Source organism: Aythya ferina (assembly GCF_964211825.1).
Source record: "Aythya ferina genome assembly, chromosome: 28".
NCBI classification, from domain to species: domain Eukaryota; kingdom Metazoa; phylum Chordata; class Aves; order Anseriformes; family Anatidae; genus Aythya; species Aythya ferina.
The window spans coordinates 900,122-920,477 of record NC_140325.1 but is presented as its reverse complement, the minus strand read 5'-3'; the positions used below and the strand labels follow the sequence as shown (position 1 = coordinate 920,477).

General features: G+C 51.6%; 1 protein-coding gene across 11 annotated transcripts; it reads right to left on the bottom strand.

Moving 5' to 3' along the window:
* Window positions 1-14,424: 14,424 nt before the first annotated feature.
* On the bottom strand, window positions 14,425-20,027 carry LOC311424518 (protein KASH5-like). 11 transcript variants are annotated; one of them, XM_084499776.1, is made up of 13 exons: window positions 18,819-18,949; window positions 18,595-18,669; window positions 18,200-18,380; window positions 17,747-17,784; window positions 17,320-17,386; window positions 17,083-17,250; window positions 16,868-16,985; window positions 16,559-16,609; window positions 16,360-16,440; window positions 15,856-15,920; window positions 15,172-15,282; window positions 14,945-15,060; window positions 14,425-14,607 (listed from the first exon to the last, which is right to left on the bottom strand). In XM_084499776.1, exons 1-12 carry the CDS (start codon window positions 18,841-18,843, stop codon window positions 14,955-14,957), a joined length of 1,086 nt encoding a protein of 361 aa, XP_084355902.1. In that variant the 5' UTR covers window positions 18,844-18,949; the 3' UTR covers window positions 14,425-14,607; window positions 14,945-14,954. The 11 variants fall into 11 exon arrangements, with proteins under 11 accessions (XP_084355902.1, XP_084355896.1, XP_084355898.1 ...); XM_084499770.1 differs by lacking the exons at window positions 15,856-15,920; window positions 18,819-18,949 and adding an exon at window positions 19,310-20,027; XM_084499772.1 differs by lacking the exon at window positions 14,945-15,060.
* Window positions 20,028-20,356: the final 329 nt, after the last annotated feature.

Sequence of the window (20,356 nt, the reverse complement as noted above, 5' to 3'; positions counted from 1 at the left end):
AGGCTGCATTGCGCAGGCGCAACCAGAAGGAGCTAAGGGCGGGGAGTATGGAAATGAGTACTCGGAAGAGGTCCACCTTTTTGGGGAAAATAATGAATATGTATTAGAGCTCATGGAACATATAACAGTATATATGTATAAAATTGTGAGGGACGACTGGGCAGGTGCGCACTTTTTTGAGGGAAGCTATTCCCAGTGCTCCTGGTGTACCACAATAAAGTATACCTACTTTACAACCCTATGGTTGTGGAGTCTTTTCTGTGTGTCACAGGGACCTTCTTAGGGACAGGGGGCCATGGAGCACCTGGTCCAGGTCCAGACTGTGCTCCTGCAGGTAACTCCTGCTCTTCAGCATTAGCCTGGGCTATGTGGTGGGGCCTGACAAGTGTCCATATCCTGTGTTGACCTATAGGAGTGGGAGGAGCTGGCAAAGGGACAAAATGCCATTTCCTGGCTGTAGTGAGTGTCCCCTGAGGTGCTCTGTGCCCATGAGCCTACACCCAGGTTCCCCTGCAGCAGCTGGGATGGCCAGGATGCCTCCTGTGGCATGTTTACCCAATGCCAAGGTCACAATCCCATGCACAAATACAGGCTTGGCAGAGAATGAATTGAGAGCAGCCCTTATGAGAAGGATCTGGGGGTGAGAATCTTAGAATCATTAGGGTTGGAAGACTCATCCAAGATCATCTGGTCTAACCATTCTCCTAGCACCAATATCACCCACTAAACCATGTCCCTAAGCATCACGTCCAACCTTTCCTTAAACATCCCCAGGGTTGGTGATTTTACCACCTCCATCGGCAACCCATTCCAGTGCTTAACTACTCTTAACTACTCTTTCTGAGAATAAATTTCTCCTAATTTCCAACCTAAACCTCCCCTGGCTCAACCTGAGGCCATTCCATCATGTCCTATTGCTAATTATCTGTGAGATGAGGCTGACTTCCAGGTCCCCACAACTTTGTTGTAGTTGTAGAGAGCAATAAGATAGGTGTAGAGAGCAACAAGACCTCCCCTGAGCCTCCTCTTCTCCAGACTAAACAACCACACTTCCCTCAGCCGCTCCTCATAGGATTTGTGTTCCAGAACACAACAGAAGCTTGAAAAGAGCCAGCAATGTGCACTTGCAGCCCAGGAAGTCCACCGTACCCTGGGCGTCATCAAAAGAAGCGTGGCCAGCAGTTCAAGGGAGGTGATTCTCCCCCTCTACTTTGCTCTCCTGAGACCCCACCTGCTGTACTGCATCCAGGTCTGGATCCCCCAGCACAAGAAAGACGTGGACATATTAGAACGAGTCCAGAGGAGGTGCACAAAGATGATCACGGGGCTGGAGCACCTCCCCTGTGAAGACAGGCTGAGAGACTTGGGGTTGTTCAGCCTAGAGAAGGCTCTAGGGGGACCTTAGCATCTTTTTGGTACCTAAAATGGCCTACAGGAAAGTTGGAGAGGGACTGTTTGTCAAGGGGTGTAGTGATAGCACAAGGAATAATGGCTTCAAACTAAAAGAGGGTAGATTTAGATTCAATACAAGGAAGAAATTCTTTACTGAGGGTGTAGTGAGGCACTGGAAGAGGTTGCCCAGAGAAGTTGTAGATGCCCCATCCCTGGAAGTGTTTAAGGCCAAGTCAGATGGAACTTGGAGCAACCTGGTCTAGTGGAAGGTGTCCCTGCCCATGGCAAGGGGTGTTAGGATTAGATGATCTTTAAGGTCCCTTCCAACCCAAGCCATTCTATGATTCTATGAATTTTCATCACAGTTATGCAACTTGGTGAAGGTGCTATTAACTGTTTACAACAGGCTAGCAGCAGCTGAACCATTGATCAAAGGAAGAAGTGTAAACTTACATGCGCCAACAACTGTTCTCAAGCCTATTCTTGGTAGTAAACCACTACCTTTACAGGCAGCAACTACGACCACTGTGGGCACTGTACATCCATCACTGTGTAGCTATGGATGGCTTGCCTAGGCAGACTGGAGTTACCAAAGTCACACAACCTGTAGTAATGCACACTGACTGTGCAGAGCCTCCTATCCAGGAGGTCCTGAATTCAACCCGTCATCTAGACAGTGTCTGGTTTACTGACAGGATACAGGGTAAATTCCAAGGAATGGCTGCTGCTGTCTCTGTAGCAGATGAACTTGTCACAACTGAATGAACAGAAGGTTCTGTTCATTCACAACTGAATGAACATATAGTTCTATATATAGGGCCATATAGTTCTAGCTCTTAAAAATGGTTATTGCTCTGTCTGAGGGACTGCCTGCTGGAAACCGGAGCAACAATTTTCTCAGAAGAACCTCCTTTTGTAATTGTTTTTTTCTTGCAGCTAACATACCTGTGCCTCTAGGGTCAAGGTAGATTCCCCATCCCATTTTCTCATGTTGTCTCCAAGGTCACACAGGTAAAACCACTGGGTGGCATGTGGTGTGTACCCACTATATCCCCTTTCTTGAGCAAACGGACACTTAACTCCTGATAGATGAGACACTGCTTTGTACACGTGGGGAGGAAGATATATTCTCTTTAAGTTGATGGACCTCTTGGTAGTTTCTCCATAGACAAGACACAAGCCCATAGGGAAGAAAAGACACTTCCTTCCTACTGCTTGAGTTGCCTAGCCAATTCATCCACCATGGGTTCCTCTTGGTCTTTCCAGGTCATTACTGCCAATGAGCTGGCATATGATGATGGTGTGCTCTGTACAAACTTCCACCACATGGCTCATGTGGACTTGACTTGATTTGGATCTTTGGATATCTGTTCATTGTCTATGTTACCATAAATCATCTCCAGCATAGCTAATTCCCTCAGGTACTGCATACCCCTCTTTCTGGTCATCCACTTGCCTGGCTGAAATAGACGATCTTCCTTGAAGGGATACCTTTTCTTCATGCCTGACAGGAGTCACCTCCAGAGGGTGAAGACTTGTGCTCCTTTTGCTTTATCAATGCCCCCTTCCCTAGTGAGGGAACTCAGCTGCCTGGCTTTCCTGCCCTCTGATTCAAGGCTACTGGCCCTGTTATCCCAGTGTCAGGGTAGCCAGGTGGCAATGTGCTCACCTGGACAATGGCTGAAATCTTTTTGCATATCTTGCATTGCACTCTGAGCTAGGGATTGGATGGTTACAGCTACTTCTATGATGTCTTTTTCTTCTGCCTCCATTTCTCATGATGGCCCTACTTCATAGTAGCTTGCCTTGTCTTCTTCCTCCTTCCTTGCCTGAGTAAGGAGTTTCTTTCCTTACTAAACAAGCTGTCTTTCGCATATCCGTTGTTTCATCTTGTGTATAGTGGTAGCTGATACTGGCTCTTGCTGGTTCTCTGTCCAAGCCATGGGGCCTGTCACATGGGTGGGAGTGGCTGCAGGGGCTGGAGTTCCTGCAGGGTGTGTTGCAGAATTTGATGTGACTGCAGAGACTGTCACAGGGGTTGAAGTGGTTGTAGGGCCTGTTGCAGTGGTTGGAGTTGACTGTGATTCAGTAAGACCAGGCCAAGCCAAAGTCATCTGTGGCTTTTTGGAATTGCCAGGGTGCTGACATGTCTTTTGGTATGTCAAAGTTTTGAAGAGCTATTGTAACTAGCCTGGAGGAGAAAGGGAAGGAAAAGGGAGGAATGAAGTAGTGGGGAAAAGTGTCCTCCCTTGTCTCCTGGACAGATTGGCTCCCAGAGGAGAAAAAGTAAAGAGTGTAATTATTAATAGTTTCCAATAAATGATTCCTGAAGTACAGAAGTGATTAATGACATAATTTTATTGTATCATTAGCCAGTGATACACTGTACAGCAAAATAATAACCTTAAACCACCACTCAGAAATGATAAACAGCACAACACATACAGTAAGTAATGTGCTATACAACACAATTCTGCACAGCTTTCCAGCTGCTCTGCCCCAAGCCTGATGTTGCATGGGGTTGTTGTGGCCAAAGTGCAGGACCCAGAACTTAGCCATGTTGAACCTCATCCCAGTGGCCCATCAATCCAACCTGTCCAGGTTCTGCTGCAGAGCCTTCCTACCCTCTGGCAGATCGACACTTCTCCCAGTTTGGTGTTGTCTGCCAACTTACTGAGGGTGCACTCAATTCCCTCATCCAAATAATTGATAAAAATATTAAACACAAACCTTAACACAAACCCCTGGGTAACACTGCTCATGACCGGTCACCAGTTGGATTTCACTCCATTCACCGCCACTCTCTGGGTCTGCCCATCCAATTGTTAATCTAGCAAAGAGTGTACCTGTCCAAGCCATGGGCTGCCAGCTTCTTCGGAATACATTGGGAGACTGTGTCAAAGGCTTTGCTGAAGTCTAGGTAGACTACATCAACTGCCTTTCCCTCATCCATCAGGTAGGTTACCCGGTCGTAGCAGGAGATGAGGTTGGTTAGGCAGGACTTGCCTTTCATGAACTCATGATGGCTGATCCTGATCCCCTGGCTGTCTTGTGTATGCTATGTGATTGCAGTCAAGATGATCTGTTCCATAACCTTCCCTTGCACCAAAGTCAGGCTGACAGGCCTGTAGTTCCCCGGATCCTCCTTATGACCGTTCTTATAGATGGGTGGCACGTCTCCAGTAGTCTCGGACCTCTCTGATTAACTGTGACCACTGATAGATGATGGAAAGTAGTCATGGAAAGTAGTAGCTCGGCAACCATGTCCACCAGCTCCCTCAGCATACTCAGGTGGATCCCATCTGGCCCCATGGACTTGTGACAGTCCAGGTGAAGTTTCCACCTGAATTGTGGGCGTTATTCTGCTCCCTGTCCCAGACTTCCAGGTTGGGAGGCTGATTACCACAAAGATAAGTGGTCTGACTAGTAAAGGCAGATGTAGATAAGGCATTGAGAATCTCAGCCTTTTCCTTATCCTCAGTAGTCTTGTTCCCCACCTCATCCAGTAAGGGATGGAGATTCTCCTTGGCCCTCCTCTTACCATTAACAGATTTGTAAAAACATTTTTTGTTATCTTTTACCACAGTGGCCAGGTTGAGCTCATGCTGGGATTTAGCCTTTCTGATTTCTTTTTCCCTAAATATGCTACCAACTTCCTTGTATGCTCCTTGAGTTGCCTGTCCCTTCTTCCACTGTACAGAAACTCTGTTTTTTCTCCCTGGGTCTCAGCAAAAGTTCCCTGTTCAGCCATGTCAGTCTTCTTCTCCACCAGCTCTTCAGTCCCCACACACAAGGAGAGCCTGCTCCTGTGACATGAAGACTTCCTTCTGGAGAACCATCCGGCCTTCCTGAATCCCTCTGCCCTTCAGGATGCACTCCCAAGGAACCCTCCCTATCACTGCTCTGAACAGTTCAAAGTGTGTCCCCCCAGAAGTCTAAGGTGGCAATTTTACTGACACTCCTCCTGACTTCACCAAGAATAAAGAACTGTACCATTTCATGGTCACTCTGCTCAAGACAGTGCCTGACCACCACATTTCCCACCAATCTTCTGTTTGTGAACAGCAGGTCTAGTGGGGCATCCCCCCCAGGTTGACTCACTAACCAGCCGAGTCAGGAAGCTGACTTTCACACACTCCAGAAACCTCCTAGACTGCTTCCTCTGGGCTGTATTGTATTTCCAGCCATTGTCCACCATGAGAACAAGTGCTGGTGATTGCGTGACTTCCACCAACGGCTTGAAGAATGACTCATCCATCTTGTCATCCTGGTTTGTCAGTCTATAACAGACCCCCACCAGAATGTCCTCCTTGTTGGCCAACCCCCTGATTCTCACCCATAGGGACTTGACCTTATCATTCCCAGCCCCAAGTCCTACAACATCAAAACACTATAATTGCTTCCTCAGGCTCATCTCTATCAAGCTTTATTTCATCCCTGCCCCACTTTATACCTCGTTTAAAGCCCTCTCAGCAAGTCCTGCCAGGTCCTGAGCTAGGATCTGTTTCCCACTTTGAAACAGTTGGAACCTATCTGAAGCCATCAGACCAGGTGCTGAATAAACCACCCCATGGTCAAAACCCCCCACATTCCTGTGAAGGCACCAACTTCTCAGCCTTCACAATTTATCAGCTGGGTTTTCTGGGCCCTCTCAATATCCCTCCCTACCACTGGAGGGATAGAGGAAAACACCACCTGTACTCCTACTCCATCAACTAAGCACCCCAATTCCCTGAAATCCCTTTTGATAGCCATCAGGCTTCTTTCGGTGATTTCATCGCTGTGAGCCTGAATTATCTGTAAGGGATAGGTGAACCAGGCCAGGATGTTTCCGGGTAATCTCCATGACCCGGGTCCTAGGGAGGCAGCAGATTCCCCAACAGGTAGGGTCTGGCCGACATATAGGGCCTTCTGTTCTCCTCAGAAGGGTGTCGTGGTTTAACCCAGTGTGGTGGTTCCACTCAAGTGGGCAGCCGAGCTCCACCACAACTGCTCTCTCACTCCCCCTCCTCAAAGAGGAACGGGGAGAAAATACGATGAAAAGGGCTTAAAGGTTGAGATAAGGACAAGGAGATCATGTAGTAATTATTGTAATGGGCAAAACAGACTCAGCATAGGGAGACAGTAAGATTTATTGCTTATTACTAACAAGCTAGCGAAGGGAGAAACAAAGGAAAGAAACCAAAAGCACCTTCCCCTCCCACCCACCCTCTTCCATCTCCTCACCCTGAGCGGCGCAAGGGAACGGGGGAATGGGGGTTATGGTCAGTCTACAGCGCTTCTTCTCTGCCACTCCTTCTCGGTCATTCTCATCCCCTGTGCTGTGGGGTCCCTCCCACAGGATGCAGTCCTTGATGAACTGATCCGGCGTGGGCTTCCCACAGGCAGCAGCTCTTCAAGAACTGCTCCAGATATGGGTCCGTACCACGGGGTCCATCCCTCAGGAGCAAACTGCTCCAACCTGGCTCCCCCACAGGCAGCAGCACTCACTCCTGCTTGGCCTCCTCTCCATGGGCTACAGGTCTGGACCGAAATCTGCTCCAGAAGGGGTCTTCCACAGGCAGCAGCCTCCATTGGTGCAGGTCCACCTGCTCCACCATGGTCTTCTCCATGGTCTGCAGAGTGGAACCCTGCTCTACCGTGGTACTCCATGGGCTGCAGGGGGACATCCTGCTTCACCATGGTCCTCACCACAGGCTTCAGGGGACTTCTGCTCCATGCCTGGAGCACCTCTCCCCCTCCTTCTTCACTGACCTTGGTGCCTGCAATGCTGTTCCTCACTCCTCTCACTCTCCCAGCTGCTGTGTGGTGCAGCATTTTTCCCTGTCTTAAATATGCTCTCACAGAGGCAGAAAACAGCATTGCTTATTGGCTCGTCTCTGGTCAACAGTGGGGCCCTTACCAAACGTGGGACAACTTCTAGATCCTTCTCATAGAAGCCACCCCTATGGCTCCCTGCTACCAAAACCTTGCCACGTAAACCCACTACACCCGTCCGGCAGCTAAACACCATGCTCACCCTTCCCCCTCCTTCTCTGGGATGGGGGAGAGAAACGGGAAAGTGAAGCCTGTGAGTTGAGATAAAGGCAGTTTATTAAGACAGAAAAATAATATCAATAATAATAATAACAATAATGATGATAATAGTACTACTACTAATAATGTGTGCGAAACAAGTGATGCACAATGCAACTGCTCACCACCTGCTGACTGATGCCCAGCCTAACTCCGAGCAGTCCGGCCCTCCTCCCCCTGGCTAGCCACCCCTATATATTGTTTAGCATGATGTCAGATGGTATGGAATATCCCTTTGGCCAGTTTGGGTCAGCTGTCTTGGGTCTGTCCCCTCCCAGCTCTTGCTGCACCCCCAGCCTGCCTGTTGGCAGGACAGAGTGAGAAGCTGAAATGTCCTTGGCTTGGTGTAAGCACTGCTCTGCAACAATTAAAACATTGTTATCATTAAAAAAAAATAAATTAAATTGAATTAAAGCATGTTATCAGCACTCTTCTCATCCTAAGCCAAAACATAGCACTCTACCAGCTACTAGGAAGAAAATTAACTCTGTCCTAACTGAAGTCAGGACATATATCCACCTCTTATTCCATACCATTTATGTCATGCTTGGGTTACACTCTTTTTCATACATTCTAATTAATCACCTTTTTCATCTAGGGTATATAGTAATCATGGTAGTGATGACATACAGTATTATATAATAATTAACATAATACAATTCAACTCATGGGCTATTCTCACCCAATATTAAATCCCCTTGAGGTACACACCAGACCTCTCCATTCTTTTGCATTACCAACCAAGTGCATCCCTTTTCCCCCTGTACTTGGCTCTGGTGAGGCCGCACCTCGAGTACTGTGTTCAGTTTTGGGCCCCTCGCTACAAGAAGGACATGGAGGTGCTTGAGCGGGTGCAGAGAAGGGCGACAAAGCTGGTGAGGGGCCTGGAGAACAAGTCCTACGAGGAGCAGCTGAGGGAGCTGGGCTTGTTCAGCCTGGAGAAAAGGAGGCTCAGGGGCGACCTTATCGCTCTCTATAGGTACCTCAAAGGAGGCTGTAGCGAGGTGGGGGTTGGTCTGTTCTCCCATGTGCCTGGTGACAGGACGAGGGGGAATGGGCTTAAGTTGCGCCAGGGGAGTTTTAGGTTGGATGTTAGGAAGAACTTCTTTACTGAAAGGGTTGTTAGACATTGGAACAGGCTGCCCAGGGAAGTGGTGGAGTCACCATCCCTGGAAGTCTTTAAAAGACGTTTAGATGTAGAGCTTAGGGATATGGTTTAGTGGGGACTGCTAGCGTTAGGTCAGAGGTTGGACTCGATGATCTTGAGGTCTCTTCCAACCTAGAAATTCTGTGATTCTGTGATCCAGGTCCCAGAGCAAAAGCAATTCCACAAATGGGCAGGAGTATCCCTGACTGTTTTACCCAGCATATTTCTTATGTGCACTACAGGAACTTTATCCCCATCTACAGTATTTAACAGGTTTGATTGGGCAGGTCCAGCTCGGTTGGCAGATTCCTTAGTGTTGACTAACCAGGTGGCCTTTGCCAAATGTGTATCCCAATTTTTTTTATGTCCCAGCACCCATTGCTTTCAGTGTAGTCTTTAACAGTCCATTGTATCGTTCAACTTTCCCGGAGGCTGGTGCATGATAGGGGATGTGATACACCCACTCAATACCATGCTCTTTGGCCCAAGTGTCTATAAGGTTGTTTTGGAAATGTGTCCCATTGTCTGACTCAATTCTTTTTGGGGTGCCATGTTGCCATAGGACTTGCTTTTCAAGGCCCAGGATGGTGTTCTGGGAGGTGGCATGGGGCACAGGATATGTTTCCAGCCATCCGGTGGTTGCTTCCAACATTCTAAGTACATGGCACTTGCCATTGCGGGTTTGAGGGAGTGTGATGTAATCAATCTGCCAGGCCTCTCCATATTTATATTTCAGCCATCGTCCTCCATACCAAAGAGGCTTTGACCGTTTGGCTTGCTTGATTGCAGCACATGTTTCACAGTCATGAATAACCTGTGCTATAGTGTCCATGGTCAGGTCCACCCCTCAATCACGAGCCCACCTGTATGTTTCATTTCTACCTTGATGGCCTGAGGTGTCATGGGCCCATCGGGCTATAAATAATTCACCTTTATGTTGCTAGTCCAGGTCCACCTGAGCCACTTCAATCTTAGCAGCCTGATCCACCTGCTGGTTGTTTTGATGTACTTCAGTAGCCCGATTCTTGGGCACATGAGCATCTACGTGGCGTACTTTCACAGCCAGGTTCTCCACCCGAGCAGCAATATCTTGCCACAATGCAGCAGCCCAGATGGGTTTGCCCCTGCGCTGCCAGTTGTTTTGCTTCCATTGCTGTAACCACCCCCACAGGGCATTTGCTACCATCCATGAATCGGTGTAGAGATAGAGCACTGGCCACTTTTCCCGTTTGGCAATGTCTAAAGCCAGATGAATAGCTGTCACTTCTGCAAACTGACCCAATTCACCTTCTCCTGCAGCAGCTTCTGCAACTCGTCGTGTAGGACTCCATACAGCAGCCTTCCATCTCCGATGCTTTCCCACAATACAACAGGACCCATCAGTGAACAGGGTATATTTCTTCTCATTCTCTGGTAGCTTGTTGTACAGTGGGGCTTCGTCAGCATGGACCACCTCCTCCTCTGATGATATCCCAGAGTATTTGCCTTCTGGCCAGTCCATAATCACTTCCAAGAATGCTGGGTGACTGGGGTTTCCTATTCGAGCCCGCTGAGTAATCAGTGCAACCCACTTGCTCAATGTAACATCAGTTGCATGATGTGTAGAGGGGCCCCTTCCTTTGAACATCCAGCCTAGTACTAGCAGTTGGGGTGCCAGGAGGAGCTGTGCTTCCATACCGACCACTTCCAAAGCAGATCAAACTCCATATGCTGCCAATATCTCCTTTTTGGTTGGAGTGTAGTGGGCCTCAGATCCTCTGTACCCCCGACTCCAAACCCCAAGGGTCAACCTTGAGTTTCTGCAGGTTCTTTCTGCCAGAGGCTCCAGGTGGGGCCGTTCTCCCTGGCTGCGGTGTAGAGCACATTCTTTACATCTGGCCCCGATTGGACTCGCCCAAGGGCTGCTGCATGAACTATTTCCTGCTTAATTTGTTCAAAGTGACACAAATCACTGTAACGTGCTGGGGTCTGGCCCATGCCTATCGAGCTGCAATTGATGCTGCTATCAACCTAGTGACAGACCCTGCGGCCACTCCAAGTCCTGTGACAGGCCCAATGGCCACTCCAACCCCTACGATGGATCCTGCAGATGTTCCAGCTCCTGCAGCTGCTCCAGCTCCAGCTCCTGCAGCTGTTCCAGCTCCAGCTCCTGTGGCTGGGTCAGAGAAATGAACTAGCAGTGCAAGTTGCCCCTGCAGAGGATATTCCAACCCATGTGGCAGGTCAGAGAAGCGAGCTGTAGCAGTGCAAGTTGCCCCTGTAGTCATGGTGAAAAAAATGGTATAGAGATTCAGGTCATTTTGAACGCAGAGAGTCTTCTGCTAAGTCTAGGTATAGAGAAGATGATGCTGGGCCATCGGGGATTCAGGAGGAGGAAGATGAGGATGCCGAAAAATCAACAGTAACTACCCAAAACCTATACCAGCATGAGCTATGGGATGTGTGAAAAGATTTTGGTCGCTACATAGGTGAGCAGCTTGTCACCTGGCTGCTCCGGTGCTGGGACACTGGAGCCAATTGTATGGAATTAGAGGGCAGGGAAGCCAGGTGGCTGGGATGCAGGTGCTATCTCTGCCACCCTCTGTTGGAAGCAGCAGGTCTTTTTGGGCTGGCACTTGGTCTGGGTTACCACAGACTTTTTGGTGAGAGCTTTCAGCCTAATGGAGACCATGGCCACATTTGTTGCCAGGTAGGCAGCTGATAGGTGAGCTGGTCTCCTGAGTTGGGAGGTATATTCTGCCCCGTCTGCTTATCACCCAGGGCCATATCTTATGCAGGATGTGCTGGCCAGGTCTTTCTGTTCCTCTTCTTGATCTCAGCAGAGTTTTTGATCACACCATCATGTCCTATGACTGCTGCATTGCCATCTGCAAACCCCTGCACTATGGGACCCTCGTGTGCAGTACAGCTTGTGTCAGGATGTTAGCAGCTGCCTGGGGCAGTGAGTTTCTCAGTGCTGTGCTGCACACTGCCATACATTTGTGCTTCCACTCTGCCAAGGCAATGCTGTGGACCAGTTCATCTGTTAAATCCCCCAGACCCTCAAGCTCTCCTGCTCAGACTCTTAACTCAGGTAATTTGGGCTTATTGTGGTTAGTGGCTGTTTAACCTTTCCTTGCTTTGTTGTCAGCGTGCAGTCCAATGTGCAGATTTTCAGGACAGTTCTGAGGGCAACCTCTGAGCAGGGTGAGATGAGGTTAGAGCACGTAACAAGGGTTTCGGGTGTTTTCAGGTTAGGGTTTAGGGATTGGAGCTCACCTTTCAGGGTTAGGAACAGGCTTGCGGGGAGGGTTTACTGTTCTGCCTGTGATGTCTGGTCAGTGTTTTGAGGATGGGCTAGCTTTGTGGGTTAGGGTTTAATTTAGGGCTGGGGTGAGGGCTAGGTTTAAGGCCAGCATTTTCATGTGAGGGGTAAGGGCTAGGGATTAATGAGAACAAGTGGGTAAGAGTAAGGGTAAGAGACTGCAGGTTTGGGTTTGGGCTTCAAGGTAAGCTTTGAGGTGCTAGGGATTAGAACAGTGGGTTCCTGTTAGGCTGAGGGGTTGCATTTAGCATCAGATTAGAGCTTAAGGTTAGTGGTTATAAATAGGGAAATGGCCTAACACAAATGTTTTCATAGTCAGTGATGCAGCAGCAACAATATTACCTGAATGCCTTTTATATTTTAAAGTCTTTCCTCTCTGTTGGTCACTGTGGTGATTTTACTCAGGTGGGCAGCCGAGTTCCACCACGGCCGCTCTCTCACTCCACCTCCTCAAAGAGGAAAGGGGAGAAAATACGACAAAAACAGCTCAAGGTTTGACATAAGAATGACTTAATTAAAGGGAAAAGGGAGAGGAAAAGGAAAGGAAAAAAAAAAAAAGCAAGGGCCACGCAGAAGCATAGAGAGAAAGAAAAGCGGTTTCTCTCTACTTCCCGTTAATGAGTGATGTTTGGCCACGTCTTGGGAAGCAGGGCCTCAATACGTGTAGCGGTTGTTTGGGAGGACAGACGCTTCCACCACAAGAACTCCCCATCTCCTTCCCCCTTCCCACCTTTTATTGCTGAGTGTGATATCATATGGCATGGAATATCCCTTTGGTCGGTTTAGGTCAGCTGCCCTGGTGATGTCCCCTCCCCATCACTTGCCCACCCCAGCCTGCTGGCTCTTGGGAGCTTGGAGGGAGTCCTGATGTACTGCTAGCATTGCACGGCAATAGACACAACACTGGTGTGATACCAGTGCTGTTCTAGCTACACGTGCAGAGCACAGCACTCTGTGGGCTGCTGCAGGGAGAGGTGACTCCATCCCAGTCAGACCAGCACAGTCACAGAAATGACCTTTAGTGGGATGTAAAAGGACACATGCTGTAGAAAGCCCCCGCACTAAGGGAAATGAGAGCCCACTGCTTAATGAGGTGGGTGAACCTCATGAAGTTCAACAAAGGCAAGGTCCTGCACCTAGGGGGGAATAACCCCAAGCACCAGTACAGGCTGGGGGCTGACCTGCTGAAGAACAGCCCTGCAAAGAAGGACCTGGGGGTCCTGGAGGACAGCAGGCTGACCATCAGTCAACAATGTGCCCTTGTGGCCAAGAGGGACAATGGTATCCTGGGGTGCGTTCAGAAGAGTGTTGCCAAAAGGTCAAGGAATGTGATCCTCCCCTCTGCTCAGCCCTGGGGAGGCATCACCTGGAGTCCTGTGTCCAGTTCTGGGCTCCCCAGTATAAGAGGAACATGGAACTCCTGGAGTGAGTCCAGTGGAGGGATACAAAGATGATTAAGGGCTTGGAGCATCTCTCATACAAAGAAAGGCTGAGAGAGCTGGGTCTGTTTAGCTTGGAGAAGACTGAGAGGGAATCTTATCAATGTGTACAAATATCTGAAGAGAGGGTGTCAAGAGGAAGGGGCTGCACTCTTTTTGGGGGTGCCACATTTCTTTACTGTAAGGATGACAAAGCACTGTAACAGGTTATCCAGAGAGGTTGTGGAGTCTCCTTCTTTGGAGATATTCAAAAACATGACAGGTTGTTGGTCAGGGTAGCAAATGTGCAGCTTATAAGTCTGGATGTGCACAAGAACAATCGAATCCCCACCTGCTCAATGTTCCTATCAAGGAACATTGGAAGAACCTGAAAGACCACCGGTAGAAGCAAATGAGAATACTTACTTTCAGGAATCCTGGAGTTCTGGGAAATAGTGTGGATAAGTTGTGGGTGCCTCTTTTTTTTTTTTTAATATAATGGATATATAGGTTTACGTTATATACAGCCACTGCAGCCTGAACAGTTCAGCACACACACTAAGTGGAGCCATCCCCTGCACGTTCGGCGCTGCAATGAAAGAACGCCTGCTTTCTGACACTCCGATTTGCATCTCAGAGAGTTTCTTTGACTGACTTTTACAGTAACAGGTGGGCCTGCGCCCAGATGCGACACTGGCCGCACTGGGAATGGGGATAATGGGGTTCTGGGAGCACTGGCATCAGGACATAGGCACTAGAAGGGACACAATGGGGATTGCACGATGGGGACAAGGTAGTCCTGGAAGCACTGGGAATGGGGATAATGTGTGCACTGGGATGAAACTGGTGAGGACAGTGGGAGCACTGAGATCATGACAATAGGGAACTGGGATGGGGCTGAGAACACCCATAGGTGGCCCTGGAGTACACTGAGACATACTGGGACACAGTGGGCCCTGCTGCAACCCCAATGCTGCATGCCCCCCCCCCCCCCCAAACACTTCGTGCACCCCTACCCCACTCAAACTCCCGCCGAAATGACCCCGCCCCATAAAGGCCCCCCATTCACTCTGTGTGACGCAGGGCAGTGCTAGGCACAGCTTTATTCCTCCTTTTTGTGGGGCAGCACATACAGAGCCTCCCCAAGAAGAGGGATACTGTGGGGGAGGGGGACTTCATTGGGGGCATTCGCGTGCACCCCCATGCCCCATGGCACAGGGGTGAGTAGCTTCCATGGGGGCGGTCCAGTGCTATGCAGGGGGAGCTGCGACCTGGAAAAAGCAGAGGGGTGTTACCTGGGTGGCTGGCACTGCGGGATGGGGTGGCTGGGCTGGGGAAATGACCTGGTGCCTTGGCTCCCAGCCTGGCCCCTGCAGGTAAACTATAGGGCAGGGGGGCATTTATTGTGCCCCAAGCACTGTGCTCCGTCCCACAGCCCACCCACGCTTTGCCCTAGAGCCCCACACTCCACTCCGTAATTCTCCCCTCCATCCACTTTTCCGCCTAACCCCGCTCCACACTCACTCTACTCCACCTCCCCATGCGCTGCTGTACCCACTATGGGGCTTGGGCTTCCATGTGCCCCACAGCAGGGTCCGGTCACTTTACCTGGGTCTTCTCACAGTGGGGGGGATCTCAGGTAGCTCAGCTCCAGCCGTGGAGTGATGTGGGGCAGGAGGCAGAGCAGTGCCAGCAGCAGCACCAGTAGCAGGTGTGGGAGGAGCCTGCAGGGGCACTCAGTGGTCTGGGGGGAGATCTGGGGGGTGCAGTGCCCCTCCAAACCTCCCGGGCTTTTCCTGACCTGCAGTGTGGGGTGCTGTGGGACCCCCACTTACCACCATGTGCGCCGGCAGTTCTGGTTTACACACTGGGCTGGCTGTGGGGAACATGGTGATTGAGGGGGCGGTGATATGGCCGTTCCTCCTCTGCCCCCCGCTTGACATTTTCTGGGGGAAAAGATGTGATTCTGATGATTCCTACCTCCCTCCACGGCTCTGTGCTAAGCAGCTGTGCCTCGGGCTCTGGGGCTCGCCTGTGGGAGGAAGAGGCTGGGGGGCTGGAAACTGGGGCAGTGATTGGCATCGAGGGGGTGGCGGTGATGGGCACTGGGGGATGCGGGGAGGGCTGGAAAGTGGGGGTGGGGGGAAATGGGCAGTATGGGCAAGGGGTAGATGGGAATTCTGGGGGACCCAAAGCACCATGTGCCCTCACTCCAAGCCAGTGCAGGTTTGCAGGGGCCACACTTGTGTCCACGGTCTTTGCATGCCCACATTTTATTACAATTCTACCCATTTTTTTCCCTCCCATCTTCCTACTCCTTAAGATTCTGACCGCCCCGATTTCTAGCATGCAGCCCCAAAAAGCAGCTGGCGGCCGTCTGCCCTGACCTCCGCCTCACAAATAGGTATGGCGATTGAGGCTGAGCTAGAAGAAAGGATGAAAACGCAGATTTGGGAGTTTATAGGGGCATTTTCAGCCAGTGAGAGCCCTGTGTCCCCCCGAGTACCCACAGCACCTACGTGGCCAAAGCCTCCAGTGTCTGCCTCAGCAGTCTGTGGAGGCTGCTGATCTCCACTTGTAGCTCCTTGAGTTTGGGGGAAGAAAAAGACTTTGTTAAGCTTTCTCCCATTTCTCCTCTCCATTTTGCTGGATTTGGGGACTTTGTGGGGGCCATGCCCACACAGCGCCCTCGTAGTGCTGCAAAGCCTCCATCAGGTCCTGCATGCCACACATCATCTGCAGAACTGGGGGGAACAGCAACAAATTTGGGGTGCCGGTGGTGACTCCCATCCCTTTGGAGCCCTGGGGAGCCTTTTCACTTGAGGAGAGGGATCATGTTGCTCACCTTGGCGAAGGCCGATTGTAGCAGGACACCACAGCAACGCAGCAGGGCTGGAGGCTGTGGCCACATTGGCCTCCACAGATGGGCATAATGGGGGAGGGGCCGCCAGCCTCATGCGTTGTCCCCCCCCAGCTGAGGGAGCTGGTTTGTTAGCATGTGACAAGGCTCGGCTGCCTCTTACCTGCAGGATGGCATCCTTCTGTGCCTCTGGTGCCTGCAGATTCTCTTTTCTTCCCTTGGCCTCAGCGAGCAGCACTGAGTTCTGCTCCAGAGGAAAGTGGGTTGATACCCAGTGAGATTGGACTGAAGGCTGCTGGTGGTGCATTGGGGTGAGGGCACAGTGCTGCGGGGCACCCCTGGTTCTTTGTTCCCATCCTCACCGTCTGCTGAAGGCCGGTGACTTCCTCCAGAAGGCCATGCTGCTCCCTTTCCTGGAAGGGAAAAACTGTGCCATTAAGTTGCTGGGGGCAGCCCCATAATTTGCGGGGTTCAGCCCACTAGTTGGGGGGCATGCAACTGGAGGCTGCACACCACCAGGTCTGGCCCTGCTGAGGCCAACACAGCCTCACTGCCGAAGGCAGGGCAAAGGCCAGCGACCAGCAGCCAGGAGTCACCGCATCACCTTGGCATTGTTTTAAGAGGAAAAAAAGGGAAAATGAGCAACAGCAACAGAGTTGGGGGGCACTCACCAGACGCTGATTTTGTTCTATCAGGCCTCTCTTCTCCTCCTGGAGCTGTCTCACCTCATCCTCCAAGTCCTCCAGCTTTTGGCTGGATGCCCAGCCGTGCTCCAATGCCTGATGGGCCCTGCAAGAGACAGATGGCCGCTGGTAGTCACCCGGCAGCACTGCTGCAGAGACGCATCTGCAGCTTCCCACATGTCCCTGTCCCCTGTTCCCAGCACCTATGAGCGCCCCCTGAACGGTGGAGCTGCTCCGTCAGCTTTGCCACCTCCTCAGCCAGCTGGGCATTCAGCTCCTCAGCTGACTCCAGGGCACAGCGCAATGTGGCGTTCTGGCTGGCCAAGTGCTGGTTGGAGCGCTCCAGCTCCTCCTGGACACTCCTGGTGTCCCTGCAGTGAGATGAGGCTCATTAGCACCACTGAGGTGTGTTTTGAGAGCCCGATGATGCCAGTACCTACAAGGTCACGCTCTCTCTTTCGCCGCCATAGCCCTCAAGATCCAATGTGGCTGTGAGCACGCGAGGTCCTGGGAGAGTAGAGAGAGATGGGAATCTGCATCCATGGAGCCCCAGCAACAAAACCACAGTGCCACTGATGCTGTGAGCGTCTGTGAATCTGCCCCACCGCTCTGAATTGCTGCACCACACCTCCAATTGCTGCCTCATGTCTCATAGTTTCGCTACTCTCCACCCCACACTGTGGCATTCTGGCTGTACATGGGGTGGCTCAGTTGTTTGTGTGCGACTGCGTTTTCCACCAAAGCCCACACCCCGTGCACAGGAAAGAAGGAGGTGTTGCTCAGCTGGGGCTTTGAATTAGCAGTACTGCCAGCAGGCGCAGCATGGTTGGAATGGGCACTGATCTTTTTTCCGGTGCGGACACCTACCAGCTGTTACATCCAGCTCCTCAGCAGGCTGCGAGGCCCTGGAGAAAGAAAACCGTTGAAGCGTTGGTGGGAATCAGTGAGATGGGCACGTGGCACGGCGATGCTCTGCCACAATTCCCACCGGTGCTCTTGAACCAATTGGTGTCAGGGCATGGAGTCATAATTCCAGTATTTGGCTCCTGAAATGCCACTGTTGGGGCACAGAAATGCAATCCCATTATCTAGCTCCAGAAACGCCCAGTGTTGGGCTGCAGAGCCCGAATTCCCACGTTGCGACAGGTGTTGCAGGCGCAGAGCTGAAATGCCCACATTTAGCTTGAAATGCTAATGTGTCAAGGCACAGAGCCATAATTCCACTGTATGCTCCAGGCACACCCAGTGTCTGGGCGTGGAGCTGTAATGTCGCCATTTGAAGCACTGCCCCCGCTCGCCTCTTTTTCCCCAAGCGCTCACCTGTCCTGCTGACAGTGGGCGATCCACTCACGCATGACAGTGCGGAAGGTGGGCAGATCCAGGGCTACCCCTGCTGCCGTCAGCTCCAGCATCTGCCTGAGCTCCTGCAGCTGCTGCTCCTCGCCGCTACGCCCCGTCACGGCCTGCAGGTACTCCACGATGCGCCAGGCTGGCACCGCGCCTGCCATCAGAGGCAAAGCTCACCACATGCCCCGCATCTGTTGGGCAGCGCGCGCATCCACCGGGCTGCCTGTGCATCCACCCATTGGGCTCCAGCCCCCCGCGTATGTTCCCGTGACATCCCCCAGGTTCCGCGCGCCATTCAGAAGGTGGAAACAGGCACCACAGAGTGAGAAGGAGGCCACGGGGTGGAATCAGGGTCCCGGCGCTGCTACCTGTCTGCTCTGCGTCACAGGCAGCAAAGGCGCAGTCCAGCAGGGACTCCTCCAACCAGCCACCCTCGGCCTCGGCTGTGGGAGGGCAACAAGAGAGGTTACGGGGCCTGACGGGGTGCTGCCGGGCACGGCACGATGCCATGTGCACCTTTGAGGCCATGCTGGGGCCACCTCATTCTCTGGGGGGCCGCCTGACGCCCCTCTGGGCAGCAGGCAGTATGTACTTGCTGCGCTTTCTCTGCTCTCCATGCCCTCCCGGCACTGAGGGGACCCCAAGGCTTCTCCTCACAGCTGCGAGGGAACAGGCGCGAGCCCCGCCCACTTCCCGCCCTATCGGGGAAGGGGGCGTGGCTACTCTCAGCCCCCTCCCGCCACAGCCCAGCCAGGGCTTGGAGAAGGGCACCAGCAATGTGCTGAGCTTGCGAGGCCTCGGGCCTCTCTCTGGCCTGCTTGGGCTGAGCTTCTCCGCAGCACTGGGAGGCTTGGTTTCTCCTTTCTTTAATTGGAACAGCAGTCCCTCTACTGAGGAGGTGGCAAGCATCAACTGATAGAATGGACTGGGTTGGAAGGGACCTTCTAATTCCACCCCCCCTGCCACAGCCAGGGACACCTTCCACTACATCAGCTTGCTCAAAGCCCCATCCAACCTGGCTTTGAACACTTTCTGGGAAGGTGCATCCACAGTTTCTCTGGGCAACCTCTTCCTAGGACTCACCACCGTGATAAGAAAAGAATTTCTTCCTCATACGTCATCCTTTAAAATTCAAACCATTGCTCCTTGTTCTGTCATCACCCCTTCAAGCTGCTGAATGGTCCACCCTGACACACAGGAAGAAAGCAAAGTGGCTGGAGGCTGGCACAAACGCGAAAGTAACTCCTGACCAAAATCAACAGGAGAAGGAGACAGACTGGGACTGCTTCCCAGCCTCAAAGGCTTGGTTGTTCTGTACAGGAGAAACTCGTTACGGTTTGTGTGTTTAGGCAATGGGAGGGGATCGTGGGGCAAGCTCCTGGCTAGACAGAGGGTCTAAGTCCAGCTGCTGGGGGGGGATCCATATTGTAGGTGTGTCTGTGTAGGTGTATGTTTTCCTGGAAAATACCCTAATATACAAAGAGCCAAACATTCATTCACTGTGATCCCGGTTTTTGCTTGCTTTGTAGTATCACTGAGTGTTTCAGAGATGGTTCTTACAGTAATTCCTACCTGGGTTGGAAATTCCACTAAACAAATAACCTCCTTTAGTGCCTGTAGTGTACTGACACTCCTCACAATGTTACCTTATGAGAGTCACCACCATCACGGTGAGTCATCTGCACCCAACCATGAACAGGTGACAAAATGGAGCTTCAGTGCAGGGGGACCTTGGGAATCTCCAGCCTTCAGCCAAAAGAAACCTCCTGAAGTTGGCAAGGAGCAGTGGCCAGTGCTGCATGTGGGGCAGAATACCATCAGGGCAGGGCTGGGCCTGAGCAGCTGAGGGGGGACCCCGGGGAGAAGGGCCTGTGTGCTACGAGGACACCATAGGAGCCAGTGGGACATGCTGACAGGGAGCAAGGCCAGTTCCTTATGGGGCTGCATTAGGGGCAGCAGGGTCCCCCTCGACTCAGTGGCCCTGCATATGTCAGCCACTCTACAATGGTGTTTGTTCACACTTGGGGTATCATGCACAAGACAGGCATCCCACAGTCACTCCCAGGACAAGCCATAGTAGAACAAGTCCACTGCACAATAAAGAACCTGCTAGCAAAACAGAAACGGGGA